Here is an 18,528-nt window from a genome sequence, read left to right on the forward strand (position 1 = left end):
AGAAAAATGGTTGGTTCTCTAGTTAATAATCTAGTTGTTTGAGATAAATTTCAAGTTTCTAAACACTAACTCTTGTCTCATTGAGTTAATCTAAATGTTAGGTCCTTTGAAGAAAATATTTTTTTGAAAGATGTGTGTCTATAGTAGGGAGTTTAGAAAGAGAATTTAGGAAAGAGGATGTGCAGTAGTAATTTGATCCATTTTTCTACACAATTTGCTCAAAGTGTAAAATAATGACACAAAAAGAATATTCTGGAAAAAAAAAAGTGCCCATTTCTCAATCACCTTTTTCACCGGCTTATTAACTTCCTATATTCCTTGTTCTCATCAACTTCCAATAGCTATTCTACCAAAGTGAGAATTATTTTTAAGGGCATGAAATCCAACAACTACCTTTGGATATGCTCTCTTCCAGGGTTTAGAGATTCTCTCTTTATCTCTAACTTTCATGCTGCAGCATAAACGCACTTTCTACTGGGTCTTCAGTGACTATGGGAAAGAGGCTGGTAATTTTCAGTAGACTTGTGGTTGTAGTCTAGACTTACCTTTTCTTTTATTCTGCAATGAAAACAATACCCTAGATTCTAAATTTTTTAGTAGTTTGCTTTAACATTTCTAGACTTTTACTATTTCTTATACTTATTCTCTCTACATCTTTCTGTTAGCTCTTAGGATGTGAGCCCCCCAAAACAACACAGTACCAAATGCAAGAAATCCTCTCGCCATCCCTTCCATGTAAGAGGTGCATCCCCTTAATTTAGAAATCACCGATTCTAGGGTCATCTGGGTGGCTCAGTCGATTAAGCATCCTACTTAACCTACTCTTGGTTTTGGCTCACGTCATGATCTCACGATTCATAAGTTTAAGCCCTGAATTGGGCTCCGCAATGACAGTGCACAGCCTGTAGGGGCTGTCTCTCTGTACTTCTTTCTGCCTCTCTTCCATACCCTCTCTCTACAACCCTTCTCTCAAAATAAATAAGCATTAACAAGAAAAAAAAGTCACTGATTCTAACATGTTACCTTAATAAGAGAAGGGTATGGTGTCGCTTCTTTTTCTAATGATAAAATCTCGAAATTCGTAGGAATAAATTCATTCTTCGTTGGAAGTTTAAATTTCCCATTCAGGTCAGCATTTTGCCATTTCTGGATGAATAATGAGAAACACACACACAAAAGCAATTAAGAGTTGCATTCAAGAGTTTAAAATAGTTCCTGTGCTTAATGTCTAGGCAAATATTAAGGGGATAAGTCACACAGCTTTCTTTTTCCACTTCCAAATATACTGATAGCTATTCATGAAACTTGAGTTGGTTTCTCTTTTACTAGTCAAGATTTTATACATATCTATCTTTCCTCTTTACATATTTCCAAAATGACTAGCTGAGATTAAGGGACAATCTGGGACTTTAGAACACTGAGAGACTACCTGGTCCATATGAAGATCACGTTTGCTTTAGCTCCTTAAAGAATGGAGAATAATCTGGAAAAGGAGATACTCCTGCAATTGATAGATAACAGGTCATTTATAAAAAAATTAAACTTTCAGCTGCACTGTTACTTGGATGTATGGATGAAACCTGGATTAAAGGGTTTCTTTCACATTAGCACTGCTTCCTTCCACCACTCTCCTGATGACCATGTGAACTTCCAGGTGAACCAGTAATTCAAGCACAAAGTCAAGGACAAAGTGGAGACTAAAGTCTGGATTGTACAACAGGGTTGATACACCTTGTCGGTTGTGCTCCATGGGCTATTTCCAAAAGCTAAATGGGACAGATCACAGATCAATGATTGTTGGACTCTAATTTATAAGACTTCCCATTATTTAAAAAAAAAAAAAAGGCAACAATACTGGGCTGGGTTCAGTAATTTGGGCTCCAGATGATCCTGGCACACAGCTTCTATGGTTCTTTTTTGGTCTCTACATTTGTTTTTTGGCACTGCAATGGTGGGGATGTTGACCATATTATTTATGAGTAGCAGCTTAAGTCTCCCGAATGGCTGAACAGTAGGAGCTGGGAAACCTGCAGTAAATAATTTCACTGCTGAACTCCCAGATAAATTTGGGTTGTTTTGGGTTTTATTGTTTTGTTTTTAAGTAAGTGAGCTCTAAGTCCAATATGGGGCTTGAACTCACAACTCTGTGACCAAGAGTTGCATGCTCTACCAATTGAGACGGCCAGGTGTCCTCCAAATAAATTTATTCTAAAAATTCCCATTTGGGGCAGGTTTGTTATGAACAGAGCTTGGTGAATAAGGGTTCTCTTTCGTTTTACAATTAATTCATGGGAGATCAGCATTCCTCACAGTTTAGCTGGAGGGGTATTTTCATATACGAGGGGGCTCCAGTGATCTCCTTCTGTGTTGTGAATAGATCAGGGCAATGATTTCCTTAAACGACCTCTTATTTTTTTATGTATTTTCATCATACAAGTACATTTAAGAAATGTCCATTATTCAAGGTTGTCTAGAATGTAGTCAGAACAAGGCTTTCTGGTGTCTTCTCACGAACAAAGGACACAATCTCAAAGCTAGAGTAACAGTAAAAACTAAAAAAGAAAAAGCACTACACAAGTAGGTGAAGACTCACAAACAAAAGCTTGACTACTGATGACCAGGGTGACGTACTATCTAAACACAGCTGTTTTGAAACAAACTCTAATTCCCTGACATTGACAAAAAGCAACGAGACGGTATGAGGCGTACAACACGGCACCTCCTAGTGAAGACTGTGTGGATCCCAGACACTATTCCCAGCACGACGGTGAGCCCTCTACAGCCCTTGTATCTCTCGTTCATGCTACTTCCATCTCTTCTTGCCTGTTTTGGTGCCTTTATTTCTCTGTGTACTCTGGACTTCAATGATCTTTGACTGCATAAGGCAGGGGGGTCTGCTTTCAGCCCTGATGGTTTAACAGACACATGAGAAGGTGGCCATTGTGCCATTTCTTCATGCAAAAACCGAAGCTCTAGCTCTCCATCTCCTTGTCCACTCCACTCAGGACAGAAGAGACAGCTACAGGCCGACACTCTCCACACTGGCCCATGCGCTGACCTAGGGAGCTCATGTTCTTGGGTGCCCCTCACACACCACGTTTATTCACAGATGAGTAATAACCCTACCTTAATGACTTCGTCTGGTACAGCTTCTTGCTTGTAGTGGGTTCCATACCACTCTTCTGTGCGATCAGTTTTTCCCTCAAAAGACTTGGAAACTATTGCAACCCTAAAGATAAATGGAAGAAACAAATAAAAAACCCCTATAAACTCATGTTGTATACATGTACTTCTAGAACCTGGCTCCTGAAAATGTTTTTTTATTTTTATCTTAGAGAGAGAGCACGTGCCAAAGTTGGGGAGAGGGCAGAGGGAGAGAATCTTCAGCAGGCTTCAAGCTCATTGTGGAACTTGATGCGGGGCTCAATCCCACGACCCTGGGATCATGGCCTGAGCCAAAATCAAGAGTCAGATACTCAAATGACTGAACCACCCAAGTGCCCTAAAAATGTGAATAATATCCAAGAATATGGTGGGCCTCTAAGACCCAGTAAGTCCTATAATGTTTAGTCAAAACAAGCAATGAACTATAGAGGTTTCTGGCCACAGACTGTCTGAGATTGTTATTTGGTTAGAGCCCATCATTTTTAATATGAAAAACTGTGTGCAGGTCTCTTGTGGGTATGCTACCAACTAAAATTTTAAAAGAGTAGTAGTTAGGGAAAAAAATTGAATTCAGTTGGAAAATAGTCTTTAAAAAAGCAAAACAAAGTATTCCTTCCCAGGAACAGCTCAGGCCCAGTGTTAACAAAAATAGCAAAACAGAAAACAAAACATCAAAACACCCTTGTTGGTTCATCCAGATATCCAAAAAACCAAAAGCACACTCCTCTTATTATTTGCTAAGTTTGTGCTCTATGTTTTTTCCTGCCACAGACTACTATCATAATACATCTAGTACATGTACACTGGCCTTCCTATTGCTAGAGGTGAAGGAAACAAAACCAAGAAACACGTATCTATCTTCTGGTTTGTTAGAAGCTTTCATTGATGGGAAAGTAGAAACAGCCCAGAAGAGAAGTCAAAAGAGAGAGAAAAAAAAAGTTCAGTCCTGTTACGGGTCCCACTTCTCCTTTATGTCCCAATTCCAATAACAAGGGCTAGGTGTGCTCCTACTTGTTCTCACCCGTCTTCTCAGAGGTTTGGTTCTAGCCTCTGAATGTCTGCCTCACTGCTGAAAGCCCAGTACTTGCAATGAAAACTCCCCTCTACTGAATACTCAACCATCTGCCAAATCTTTAGTTCCTGCCCCTCAGCAGACCTTCCCAACTTCAATGCTTGACTGTCTGAATCACTGTCAATTTCTTATTCATTCTAGATGAAATACTCTACTTGGCTCGCTGGACTCTGGCTTATCACTTGCTTTAGGGTAGATACCACAAGCAATTCGACTAACCTGTTAGTATGACTGACTAATCTCCCAGCTGAAGGTATTCCCGATCTGGCCTAGCTGCCAGTGACCACTACCAGTTCTAGAAAACATGCTAAGTAAGAATATATTCCACAGAAACATAGCGAGAAATCTTAGGGTTTAATGGAAGAAAGATGTCTGTTATTATGTCCAGAAGTGGTCCATGTTAGGCAGTTTGAGAATTCCTTTTGCAGGGTACATGTACAGGGTATACAGAACTCACAAGGCCACAATTTGCAACTACATGGATGGAACCAGAGGGTTTTATGCTAAGCAAAAGTAGCCAGTCAGAGAAAGACAAATATCATATGACTTCACTCAAATGAGGAATTTAAGATATAAAACAGATGAACATAAAGGAAGGGAAGCAAAAATAATATGACAACAAGGAGGGGGACAAAACATAGGAGACTCCTAAATACAAAGAGCAAACTGGGTTGCTGGAGGGGCTGTGGATGGGGGATGGGTTAAATGGGTAAGGGGCATTAGAGAGGACACCTGTTGGGATGAGAACTGGGTATTATACATAGGGGATGAACTACTGGACTACTGAAATCATTAATGCAGTACATGCTATATACTTGGATGTAAGTCAGCAGTATATGTTAACTAACTTGGATGTAAGTTAAAAAATAAATTTAAAAAAAAGGAAAAAATGCAGGGAGGAGGAGGAGCTCACAGGGCCACATGGAAGGCATATAATGTTTCTTAAGGTTATTCATTCAATATATGACAGGGTCTACTAAGACTCAGCCCTAGAAAGTGTTTCCACTCTTGCTCATTTCCTAAAGAATGGATGGACTAATTCTAAAGGAGACTTCTGAAAACTGTGTTAGAAGTAAAATAACCGGGTAGAGAGGTGGTGTTACCATCTTCTTTTCCATGAGATGCTTGGTTTTGGAAAAATTTGTTACATAGATGGCTTTGGTTTCCCTGAAAGGCTCAGGTAAAGCTGCCAAATGCTTTGGAGGATGACTATGTGACATGGAGAGCAGCAGACCCCGGACACTGCTTAGCAATTCGCAAGTTAGAAATGGGGAGAAGGGAGATTGGTCAGGTGCAATCCTATTGGATTGAGATAGCTGCATAGTAATAAGTGTATGGGTAACATGTGAAATGTTACAAGGAAGCAAATATAAAATAGATAAACATAATTCCCCAAACAAGGGCATCAAATACTGGCCTGACAGAGATACCTTTGCAAAACAAGAATTAGTGTACCACTGAGGAATTTAAAAATGAAATATACAGTGAAAGACTAGGTATTTAAAAATAAATTAGAAAAGGTAGGCAAGGGGAATGATAGCAGAGACAGAGTACATACACTTCAAATCTACTTAGAAATCCACCAACCAGGGGCGCCTGGGTGGCTCAGTTGGTTAAGCTTCCGACTTGGGCTCAGGTCAGGATCTCACAGTCGGTGGGTTCAATCCCCACTTCGGGGTCTGTGCTGATAGTTGCTCAGAGCCTGTAGCCTGCTTCAGACTCTGTGTCTCCTCTCTCTGACTCTCCCCGCTCATGTTCTGTCTCACTCTATCTCTCAAATAATAAGTGTTAAAAAAAAAAAAAGAAAGAAAGAAAGAAAGAAAGAAAAAGAAATCCACAAACTGGAGTGTGGGAAGACAAGAACACTTGAGTTAGGGTAACAAGAGGGAAGTTACGATAATCTAAGTCTGCCATGGAGGGCTGCAGCATATTTAACTACAGACAATGGAGAAAAACTAGCACAGATACTATAGCATCCTTAAACTATGTGCTGGAAATCTAATTATGCTGGAAACAAGTCTTGAGGAGTTTTTTAAGGGTGTTATCTGTGGTGGGAGGGGCAATGCTATTCTTTAACTCTATCCACCCAGAGCTGGCTGCTGCTATGGGACAGACATGGTCCTTAGAAACAGGTGAGAAATGAACTCTTCTTTTCATACTGAAACTTATAACAGTGAGAAGGAAAGAGTAAGCTAGAATAAATGCTCACCACTGACTTCAAGTCAGCCATTTAGAAATGTTCAGAGGAAATGAATGAATAGCTGTTGAAACTAGACAAGACCCATTCAGAAACAATAAGTATCCTGACCATAGACATTAAAAGGCTATAATGAATTCTCATGATACTTTTGCAAAGAATCTCTAAGAGAGAGAAGTGGAAAGACATCCAAGAACAAGGAGAAGCTTCACAGGTAATTGTGATGAATTAAAACAGAATTAGTAGAGAGGGCACAGATCTGGCCATCAGAAACTTGGAATCTGGTTGATACTCTGACTCACTTTCTTTGAGATTTTGCCAAAATCACAGTTAAGATCTAAACTAGACAAGTCTCTGGGCTTCCGTTTCATTACTTTTTTAAATAAGGGATGCCTGGGTGGTTCAGCCGGTTGAGCGTCTGACTTCGGCTCAGGTCACCATCTCATGCTTAGTGGGTTCGAGCCCTGCATCAGGTTCTGTGCTGGCAGCTCAGCACCTGGAGACTGTCTTCAGATTCTGTGTCTCCCTCTCTCTCTGCCCCTACCCTACTCGTGCTGTCTCTGTCTCAAAACTAAATAAACTATTAAAAAATTTTTTAATAAGGATTCTAAACAGATGAACTCTTTCTACCAGAATTCTACAATATCATGGAATCGAATCATATTTTCAAAAAATACACCCCAAAGAAGAAAGTACCAAAAAATGCACTGATGAAACACAAAGTCAAATTTGAAGTAAATAAAAATAAAACTTAGCTCAGGTTATGATCTCACAGTTCACTGAGTTCAAGCCCCACATCAGGCTCTGTGCTGATAGCATGTTGCCTGCTTGGGATTCTGTCTTCTCTTTCTGCCCCTCCCCTACTTGCTCTTGGTTTCTTTCTCAAAAATAAAAAAAATAAAACTTAAAAAAAAATAGTGACAGGAGAGCCAAAGGGCTGAAGAAATTGAGGTTCATGAAATACGCTAAAAGACACTTTTTAAAAGGGTTGCTTAAGAAAGAAGGACTCAAAGAAAGGCTAAAGGCTTAGAAAATTCAACCTTTATTGAGCTCTGACAGCCTGAATCTGAGAAAAAGTTTTTTTTTTAATGTTTGTTTATTTTTGAGAGAGAAAGAAAGAGAGAGAAAGCAAGACTGCTAGCAGGGGAAGGGCAGAGAAACAGAGAAACACAGAGTCTGAAGCAGACTCCAGGTTGTGAGCTGTCAGCACAGAGGCTGACTCGGGGCTCAAACTCAGGAACCACGAGATCATGACCCGAGCTGAAGTTGGATGTTTACCCAACTGAGCCACACAGGCACCCCAAGAAAAACAGTTTTCACCTAGGAAGAATTCATAATCCAATAGGACACGTGACCTAAAGCAAAATGTGATACACTGGCCTCAGGTTAGTCAATGTCAAGACTACTGATATCTTATTTATGTTGTCTTTAGAAGAAACATGGATCTTTAAATGGCAAAGGTGGACCAAACACCTGGCTGAAACCCAGGCCAGGGCTAATGAGTAAGTCAGCCAAGCGATTCAAATGAATTCACATTTCCACTGCAGGCAGATCAGTCATACTCACTGATGCTTAGGCAACAAATCCCAGTAGGATCAATGCCCAACACGTTCCAGAAATATTGGATGAGAGGACAAAAGGCAGAAAAGATGGAGATAGATAAATGCTCCACTTTTCAGAAAGGGAAAGGAGTGGAGTCTAAAAAAAGCTTAGGCCAGTGGTTTAAATTCTAGTCAGCTGTCAGTCTACCAAGCATTTAGACAAGAAGACAGTTATCACTAGGACCTGCATATATTCAGAAAGAAGAACCCCTCCCAAACAGAGACTTATTTATGACTTAAGGAAGGCATGTGGCAAAGACTCTAAAGTTCTATTTGTAGGTTTAATATGGCAAAGTGGAAATCCCATCTCACACTACCACACAGGCGAACCTTAGGCATTATGCTAAGTGAAATAAAGGTATGTTGTATGATTCCACTTATACTAGGTATGTTAGCAAATTCATTGAAACAGAAAATGGAACGGTGGTTACCAGGAGATGGTAGGAAAGAGAAAAGAGGAGTTGTTTCATGTGTACAGGTTCAGTTTTACAAGGTAAAAAAGTCCTGGAGGTCTGTTTCACAACAATATGCAAATACTACTGAATTGGACACTTAAAATGTTATATTATGTGTTTTTTACCATAATAAAAAAGATGTCCACTGAACATATATGTATGGTTGTATTTCTGGACTCTGTTTCATCCTAATGAATTTTTTTTGGATCCTAAGCCAATGCACAATATCTTAATTAATGTGGTTTTAGTTAGGCTTCAAATCTGGTAGTTTAAGTCCTCCAACTTTTGTGTTTATGTTCAAGAGTATCATAACTAATCTAGGTCCTTTGTATACCCATATATGTATTTTGGAATCAGCTTACCAATTTCTAAAAGAAAAAAAAGGCTACTAGGATTCAGATTGTGATTACATAGAGTCTGTGAATCAGACGGGAGAAAATTTATTTTATGTTTTTAAATGTTTATTGACCTTTGAGACAGAGAGGCAGAGACCAAGGGAGACACAGAATTTGAAGCAGGATCCAGGCTCCAAGCTGTCAGCACAGAGCATGACTTAGGTCTCGAACTTGTGAACTGCAGATCATGACCTGAAGCAAACTTGGAAGCTTAACCAAATGAGCCACCCAGGTGTCCCAGACAGGAAAATATTCAATAGCAAGTCTCCTCATCAACAAACAAGGTCTTTAATTTCTTTTGGCACTGTTTTGTAGTTTTATATACTGATGTGTTGCTTATCTTTAAATTCGTTCATAATTTATATTTTTGTTGCTGTTGTAAATATTTATTATTTTGAAATAATTACAAATCCACAGAAAATTGCAAAAACAGTATAGGGAGATCCCATGTGCTCTTCACCAGACCCCTCAGTGGTTAGATCTTAATTATAGTACAATTTCCAAATAAGGAAGCTGGTATTGATAGAATGTGGGCATATTGTTAGTTCTGTGTCACTTTATCACATTTATCAAATTGTGTAACTACCAATAATATTTCTTCTAATTTTCTCATCATTTGTTGCTGGTACATATCAGAAAAGTACAAGCAACGGCAACTAGGAAAGATTGATGGAACAGTTCTGTCAGAAGGATTTTTCTCCTTCAAAAGTTCTACCAATTGTTGATTTTATTAATAAAATGACTGCTGCAAAAAATATATTTACTCAATTTCCAAATTTTCAGGAGAATTTTGGAAATAGGTGCTTGACACCGGGGAAAACTTAAAAATGCAAAATATGTGCCAGTTAAGTATATTCTTTGGAAAACATGGATGAAATACAATTTTGAGGCAGAATTATCAAGGGATAGTTCATAAGTTCTTTAGGGCTGAACCTCCTCTGGAAAGAATATGTCTGTTACTATAAAAGCTCCACCAATTTCTGATCTCCTGGTTAATGACTTGTCAGTGAGAAGGATTCTGAGATTGTAATCCTTCCTTCCACTTAACAAAGAGGGTGTCCTCACTTGTTTATGAAGCCAGACATGTAAGCTGATACACCGGGCATTTGAGTTAGGAAGAAAGCAGCTTAAGATGATATATTATTATATTTTACTCGTGATAATGAAATTATGACTACATTTTTGGCTTTTTTTTTTTTTTTAAAGGTCTTCAGGTTGGGACACCTGGGTGTCTCAGTCGGCTAAGCCTCTGACTTGGGCTCAGGTCATGATCTCGCGGTTTGTGAGTTTAAGCCCTGTGTTGGGTTCTGTGCTGACAGCTCAAAACCTGGAGCCTGCTTCAGATTCTGTGTCTCCTTCTCTCTCTGCCCCTCCTCCACCTGTACTCTTGCTTCTGTCTCTCTCTCAAAAATGAATAAACATTAAAAAAAAGCTAAAAGGTCTTCATGTTTTAGAGCTACTGCCTCAAAATCGTCTAGAGTGGAGAGAGGATGAATGAAGAGGGGTGGTAAAGGTAACAGAGGCTGGTCATGCAACGGCTCACTGACGTTTAGTACCCCTTCAATATACTATTCTTTTTTTTTTTTTTTAAACACTTAATGATTTTTGAGAGAGAGAGAGACAGTGTGTGAGCAAAGGAGGAACAGACACAGAGAGGGGGAGACACACAATCCGAAGCGGGCTGCAGGCTCCAAAGCTGTCAGCACAGAGGCCAACGTGGGGCTCGAAACACAAACCATCAGATTATGACCTGAGCCAAAGTTGGGTACCCAACGAACCGAGCCACCCAAGTGCCCCTTCATCACACTATTCTTTCTACTCTAATCATGCTTCATAAAAAGTTTAATATCACTTTATTCACAATTCCAAATTTTCAGGTTTTAATCATTATTGAAAACTTATTATGTAACAGTAAAATATGCAGTGACTCACCGGACGTTTTCTGGTCTGAGTTTATCAAGAACCATCTCTATTAAGTCAGGTCTAAATTCTTCCAGTAAATATTCAGCTGTAAGCACTTCTTCTAGGGGATAATACTTATTAAAAGGAAAATAAATAGATAAATTAAATGTGCATGGCAATTACAGAGTCTATCAAATCTCTAACACATTAAATCCATTACTTTACACCCCCCACATCCTCCTTTAATTAAATTTTACTCCCCTAGAAAAATTTTTCTCTTACCACACCTAAAGTAGTTTCCTGTTGTAGGATGGTTTTGCAGTTAATCCCCAAATACATTTACATTATAGAGAGCAAAATCATATTTTTTTTCAGGGAGAAATGTATTTCTAGCTAAAAACTGAATACTTGTTAATGAAAATTTGACAGTGAAATGCTGACATCTATAGGATTCTTAATATAAAGAACATACGTTTTTAGGAACAGATTTCCTCTCAAATTTCTATGAATGAAATCAGAAAAGCATTTAGAAAGTTGTTTGGTGGGGGGATGGCTTATAGTTTTGGCTAGTGAAGAAAAACAAGGTAGAAGATGCTTTTTTTAGTAAGAGCAACTTCCGGTATACTGAGATGGGCCATTTCGTTCATTCAACAAGGATTTAACAAACATCTACTCTGTGCCAGGTAAGACAGATGATGCTGCTGTTTCTTTTTTTTTTTTTTTCCTCCATACAGTAATAAGTTTAATAATAACAATAATAATTCACTTGGGGATTAAGAACTCAAGTTTGAACTAAAATACAAAACAATAATTAACATGTAAGTCAAGAGAGGGAGTGATCAGAGTTTTAAAGTTTTGTTTTGTTTTTTAATTCCAGTATGGTTAACATACAGTGTTCTTTTAGTTTCAGTTGGACAATGTAGTGATTCCACAATTCTATACATACTCAGTGCTCATCCAGTGCACTTTTTTTTTTTATAATAGTTTATTGCCAAATTAGTTTCCATACATCCAGTGCACTCTTAACTGCCTTCACCTATTTCAGTCCAGGAGCTTATATTCTATTTGGGAAGGAGGCAGACAATAAACAAAATACTGTCATTATAGTGACAGGTGCTGTGAATAAAAAGGGGGCAGAGGCATGACTGGGAGGTCTCTGTGAGGAAGAGACACCTACCCAAATGCTAAGAACCCAGCCATGAAAAGACAAGAGAGAAGAATGTTCCAGGTAGAAAAAACAGCAAATATACAAGACCCCAAATATACAAGAGGGAATAATAAACTGAATGCTTGAAGATTAGGCAGGCAGGCAGCTGGAACAGCCAGAGATGAATGTGAATGGGGAAAGGCAGGTTGGGGAATAAAACAGAAAATGGTCAGAGAGATAGGCTGGAGCCAAATCACCTTGTAGGTCAAGGTGACATTTTAGATTTTATTCCAATTCTTATGGGAAACTCCTGAAGGACTTGACACAGAGAGGTCAAACAATCTGATTTTGGTTTTCAAAAGATTACTGGGGCTGGAAAAATAAAGTGTAGTGGGGGACGAGCAGGACAACACAGAGAGAGACCCCAGGTAAAAGACCAGGATATAGTCAAGGCCAAGACATGATGGGAACTCAGACTAGGGTGGTAGCAATGGAAATGGAGAAAAGGAGATGATCTATATAGCTTTCATATAATTAGCAACTGACACATTGTAGAATTGAAAAATATTTAAATCCAATAAGCAGAATGCCTATGTAATGATAAGTAATATAGAGGATAATTTTTAGGATGATGTACATTATGGTTTTAAGAATGTTCTGACATCAAAGTTTGCCTGGTTGCTACAAAGTCTAAAGTTATATCCTGCAGCTTCAATTTTTATCATTATGTAGTACTAAAGACAATATATGCAGGACCACAAAAATACTCTACACACCAACATATACATAAAATAACAAACTTACATGCAATATTCCTGCAATCTTAGAGGTATAGCCCCGTGGCCTCTCTTTATCTTTAAACCGGAATGCAACAGCATTCAAGTCCTAAAATGAAAAATTAATCCAATTACACATAAGTCAACTATTATTTAGAAATATGTTATTCTTTTAGGAATACTTTCTTTAAAAAAGTACTTTCTTTACTGTTTAGTTTGCACTGTAGACTTTCTACTCCATGTTTAACTTTATTACAGTTTCTGAAAAACTGGCTATGCTTGATCTAGAAATGTATAGATATGAATGAAAATAAGCAATATAGGGGGCCTGGGTGGCTCAGTCAGTTGAGCGTCCTGCGGCTCAGGTCATGATCTCACAGTCCGTGGGTTCAAGCTCTGCACTGGGCTCGCTGCCATCAGCATGAAGACTGCTGAGGGTCCTGTCCTCCCTCTCGCCCTGCCCTCCCCCACTTGTGTGCACACGTGCACTCTATCTCTCAAAAATAAACCAACATTAAAAGGGAGGAGGGACCTAGGTGGTTATTATCTCCTGGTTTGTGGGTTCAAGCCCCACAGCAGGCTTTAGGCTGACAGCACTCAGAGCCTGCCTGGAATTCTTTCTCTCCCCCTCCTTCTACTTGCACATGCACTATCTCTCTTTCAAAATAAATAAACTTAAAAATTTTGTTTTAATAAATAAAAAGTAAAAAAATAATGAAAAAAAACCCAATACAGAATATGATTTCTTTAACCTAAATTACTGAAACTGTTAGTCAGAGAATTAGGAAAACTGTGGAAGAACCTTGCAAGATTAACAGTTGCACGGATGATGATTTTGTTGATTCATTCAGAGAATTGTACCCAGATTAGGAGTTACTGTTCTAAGTTTCACAAGCAACAAGTATTCCTTTAAACTTTGACCTAAGTAAAAAGGATTTCTCTCATCCTAAAATATGTTTCAGAATCTCAACAAGCCTTAAATATAAAGTACATATTTTTAAAAATAAATAAAAGACAGCAGGCCTTTCCATACATACAACAATAAAATCACTGTTAAGAACACAATTACGCAGGGGCACCTGGGTGGCTCAGCCCATTCAGCATCCAACTTTGGCTCAGGTCATGATAAGTTTGTGCACTGCTGTCAGCACAGAGCCTGCTTCCTACCATCTGTCCCCCTCTCTGCCCCTCCCCTGCTTGAGCTCTCTCAAAAATAAACAAACATTTAAAAAAAAGAACACAATATATAAAACAATTCATTATTTCCTTTTTTTTCAAGTTTATTTACTTTAAGAGTGAGAGAGAGAGAAAAGGGGAGGAAGGGAGGGAAAGGGAGAGAGGGGGAGAGGGAGAGAACCCTAAGTTGGCCCCACACTCAGCAGGGAGTCCAATGTGGGGCTTGATCCCATAACCCTGGAATCATGACCTGAGCCGAAATCAAGAGTCAGACTCTCAAATGACTGAGCCACCACCCAGCTGCCCCACAATTCACTATTTCTTCGAAAGTATGCTACAGATTTTTGTTGCCAGACCTGAAAATGACAGAGGCTCATGAAGCTTCAGGCAAACAGTAAGGTAAGCCCTGACAGATACAAGCTCAAGAAACTGCTGGCTTTCTTCTGAGGAAGAGAAAGGCAATATTTTTCTCCTCCGAAGTAAGGTTACGTGATGCCTTAGCCCTTAATTGTGCCCCAGGTAGCCAGTCAGAGCAGTGTAACTAAGCCTTAACTAAAGCTACTATGCATGGCAAGATTTTAGAGTTTAAGTAACAACAAAAAACCCAAAAATGTTACAAGTTTCCCTAGGCTTTAAACTTAAATTAATTCACTTATCTATGTTTTCTAAAAATTTTCCTTAAGAAAAATTTTGGTGAAGCAAATTACCTTGCACTCCTGGAAAACCCATTCTTGAGGTCCTTCGGCACGTAACTTCTGAATGTACTGAAACATGTGCAGAATTATATCTTCAACATGTACTGGAAAAAAGGGGCACAAAGGGGCACACTTAAAAATCATTCAGTCCTCGAATCCTTCAAAGCACTGAGCTCAGTGCTGAGGCAGTCAGGCAGGTAGAAATGGAATCCTCACCTCCCTGAGACTGGTTTTAGGGCGCCAGACACATGGCCCTCCAGACTCCGGGACACATGACAGAAGGGACTTTGGGGAAGTTAAGGAGCCAATGAAAAGCCAAGTCCACTTTTCACAAGTGCAACATAATGATCGGTTGTTAAGGAGGAAAAATCATACACGAAATGAAGGCCAAGTTGTACATGAAAAATACAATGGGTAAATGCACAAATTAAAGGTTTCATAGCTTTACAACATAGAACAGATTCACAGCATATAGAAGTTAAAAAATACATATCATAAGAAGTCAATTTTCATTCAAAACAAAAAAGGTCAATACTTACATAATCCTTCCTCAGTCAAGTCCACATTAATGATAAAAAACATAAAACCTCGGGCTCCTTCCTTCTGCCCACCAACAAGAGTATTTACCCAGCCTGTAACATTCAAAGGAAACCAAAACAGGAATATATGCGTGGCTTCTTTTAAGACAAAGAATGTTATTTTTCGTCCATACTATATGTTCACAAGATATGAGAATGGAACACTTGCAGAAAAGATCAGAAAAACTTAGTTTAGAAAAACTGTTTCAGACACTGTAAAGACTCAAGGGAAGTTTTGGGTTGGGAGCTTTCCCCAGGACTCTTCAAATCAGTTCTTCATGCAAGAGTATATTATTGTGCTTAAGTGTTATGTGAAAGCAGAGCCTGAGTTGAGAGGCGCCTTGGAAGTCATCTGACTAGGAGATGGATAAGAGCAGGCAGGTAAATAATGTGTACTGTCATATCACAGAGATGGTAAAGAATATCCAAAGTGAGCTTTTATTTTTTAACCTCTCTTCTTTAATACATGTACCACAATATCTTTTGAAATACCTAATCTTCACTGCTCAATACTGAAGGGTAAAACAAATTCATGTGGAGAAAAACCCAGGAGTGCCTGGGTGGCTGTCGGATAAGTGTCTAACTCCTGATTTCGGCTCAGGTCATTATCTCACAATGGTGAGATGGAGCCCTGCACTGGGCTCTGCCCTGGGCATGGAGCCTGCTTAAGATTCCTTCTCTCCCTCTCTCTCTGTCCCACCTCCACTTGCGTGCATGTACACACGTGCACTCTCTCTCTCAAAATTAAAAATAAATTAAAAAATAAAAGCGAAAGTGAAAAAAAGCACACTAACAACCACCACTTCACTCTCCCATAAACCTAAGACGGTCTCATTAAAATGTTCCTTCACACAAAAATATTGAGGAGAAAATGAGAGTAAGAGGAAAGAGATGTGGAGTAGTACGCTCAGAGACTGGTGCCCAAAGACTTACCCTTTGATTTAAGTTCTGACAACAGACTTCCAGGACCTTCATGCCCAATGAGATGACCAAGATAATGGCCAGGATTTGACTTGTAGTATTTCTGAAGGTCAGGTATGGGAAATGTCACATAAAGATTCCTAATATCCTTAATGGGTACTATTTTGTAAAGTTGCTGGAAAAAAAAATCGCAAAAGGTTAGCTATACACAACTCCTTCTGAATAAAATATTTACAAACTATGAAGAGTATTTTCATGGAAGAATCCCAAATTCAAAAGAGAATCAATTGCCAGAGTAAACTGTATTGACCACAAAGAAATAAATGGCCTGGGCCTCCTCTTTTTTTTTTTTTTTAATGTAACTTTAATTTTTTAAATTTATTTATTTTGAGAGAGAGAAAGACAGAGACAGACACACGGAGGGGCGAGAGACTCCCACTCAGGCTCTGCACTGACAGTGCACTGACAGTTCAGAGCCTGACATGGGGCTCAAACTCACAAACCATGAAATCATGACCTAGCTGAAACCAAGAGTCGGATGCTTAATGACTGAGCCACTCAGGCACCCCTGGCCTGGGCTCCTTCTAAGAGGAACTTCATTACAGTTGGCGTGCAGCCCATGTCCGGTCCCCTACGTCATGCAGCTCAATATGCTTGCCTTCTGACGGTGGATAACAGCTTCTACAGTTTGTCAAAGCTATAACTACCAAAATCACTTTTAGCATGCAATGATCAGATATATATTGGTATCTTTTTGATGATACATATCCCTGTAAATATGAAATTAATTATCCAAATGTTTAAAAAAACTATATAAATAATAAAACTTGCAAAATTGTTCATCTACTCTTTGGTAAACTAGGCATATATTATGTCCATAAAGTAAAACAATATCTATATATCAGAAATACATTCACTTACTTTAAGATGTTCTTCTTGGAAAGGGTGCTCAGGAAATTCTGGCAATGGCACGTTTTTGTTCTCTACTTCAGAAAATAACTTTACTACCAGATTAGTCAACTCGTCTAAAGATTCTATAAGAAAACAGACAATGAAAATAGAACTTAAACTAACCATAATTTGACAGTTAGTATTTAAAACCTTAAGCTCATATATACATATATAAAATCACTACACTGTATTCTTTAAACTTACACAATGTTATATGTTAATTATATCTCAATGAACCTGGGGGCAGGGGGAGAACAAAACCGTAGGACCTCCTGAAAAATCTTGAGGACTATTAAAAGGAAAACCTGTATTTTTTTTAAACTGCATCTGATCAAGAAGTCTGTTAAATCCCGCCAAACCCTATATAACTTCTAAAGCTAAGGAATATGAATAATATCTCACACATATCTAATAGCTCTTTACGGTTTAAAAAAACTGTTTCACAAATGTTATCTTGCAATAAATTTAAAACAAATGTTAAAAACAATAATAAAGTATTTGGTTGCATTTGGAAAACTATTTGATCTACACTTGTCAAAAAGCACACACTAAACCATCAGCTGATAAGATTGTAACGTTTACTTTATAAATAGGTACAATCTAAGCCCACTATTAAAAGTCAAAGGTTAGAGTCTGTGAGTGATTTTGTGGGTAAAGAGTAGAAAATGGTAAAAAGAATCCTGGGTGGGGGAGATCAGAGGACTTGAATCCTGACCCCAGCTTTCACCAACCATGTCAACTGACTACGTGGTCAACTATTTCAGCATTCTGAGCGTAAGAGGGTCACAAGTCTCTTCCAAGGTCTAACATTACATGATTCTATATCATAACATGCCAAACTCACTCAAAAACTTGTAACTGTCAATAGAATTCTATGGGCACTTAAGTTACTCTTTGTTATCACCCACCTATATTCTTTTATAAAGTGTCATGACTAAAAGGCTTATAAAGCTGTATGTGTAATATATTCATTGCAGCACTGTGTGTAACACTGGAAATGACCTAAACATCCCTGGGCATGTGAATGTTATGAAATGTCTACACTTTAGAACTTTGTGGGATCATTACTAAGGGAAAGAGGTCTATGTGCTCATACAAAAATAGCTCAAAGCTCTATTAAGTGAAAACTGCAGGTATTCTCAGTTAATTTTGTTTTTTAAGATTTTATCTTTAAGAAATCTCTATACCCAACATGGGGCTCAAACTCACAGCCCTGAAATCAAGAGTCACATGCTCTACCAACTGAGCAAGCCAGGCTCCCCTAAGTTAATTTTTTAACAGGCATACATGTATGTAAGTATATTAACAAAATTCCACTTTTGGAAGTATAATGAGAAATAACTTAAGGTGAGAGCTTTGAGGAGAGGATACTGTCATCACAGGATAAAAGGAAAAAAACCCCTGATTTCCATTTTATACCCTTCGATGTGGGACTAAAAATTTTTCCCCTGTACACATATTTCTATTATTCAGAAAATCAAGGGGCACCTGACTGGC

General features: G+C 38.5%; 1 protein-coding gene across 4 annotated transcripts in view; it reads right to left on the reverse strand.

The window, feature by feature from the left end:
• IDE (insulin degrading enzyme) overlaps positions 1–18,528 on the reverse strand; it is a 106,005-nt gene that overhangs the window by 25,304 nt on the left and 62,173 nt on the right. For 3 of the 4 annotated variants that reach the window (XM_029932235.1, XM_029932234.1, XM_029932236.1), the window contains 8 exons: positions 17,002–17,114; positions 16,093–16,255; positions 15,121–15,213; positions 14,594–14,685; positions 12,739–12,819; positions 10,818–10,921; positions 3,127–3,229; positions 1,024–1,146 (listed from right to left, as the gene is read on the reverse strand). In XM_029932235.1, coding sequence (XP_029788095.1) covers positions 1,024–1,146; positions 3,127–3,229; positions 10,818–10,921; positions 12,739–12,819; positions 14,594–14,685; positions 15,121–15,213; positions 16,093–16,255; positions 17,002–17,114 — 872 coding nt within the window. Of the gene's footprint in view, positions 1–1,023; positions 1,147–3,126; positions 3,230–10,817; positions 10,922–12,738; positions 12,820–14,593; positions 14,686–14,797; positions 14,853–15,120; positions 15,214–16,092; positions 16,256–17,001; positions 17,115–18,528 lie in introns of those variants that run through there. The other variant, XM_029932237.1, reaches the window with a different exon arrangement.

Source organism: Suricata suricatta, chromosome 2 (assembly GCF_006229205.1).
Source record: "Suricata suricatta isolate VVHF042 chromosome 2, meerkat_22Aug2017_6uvM2_HiC, whole genome shotgun sequence".
NCBI classification, from domain to species: Eukaryota; Metazoa; Chordata; class Mammalia; order Carnivora; family Herpestidae; genus Suricata; species Suricata suricatta.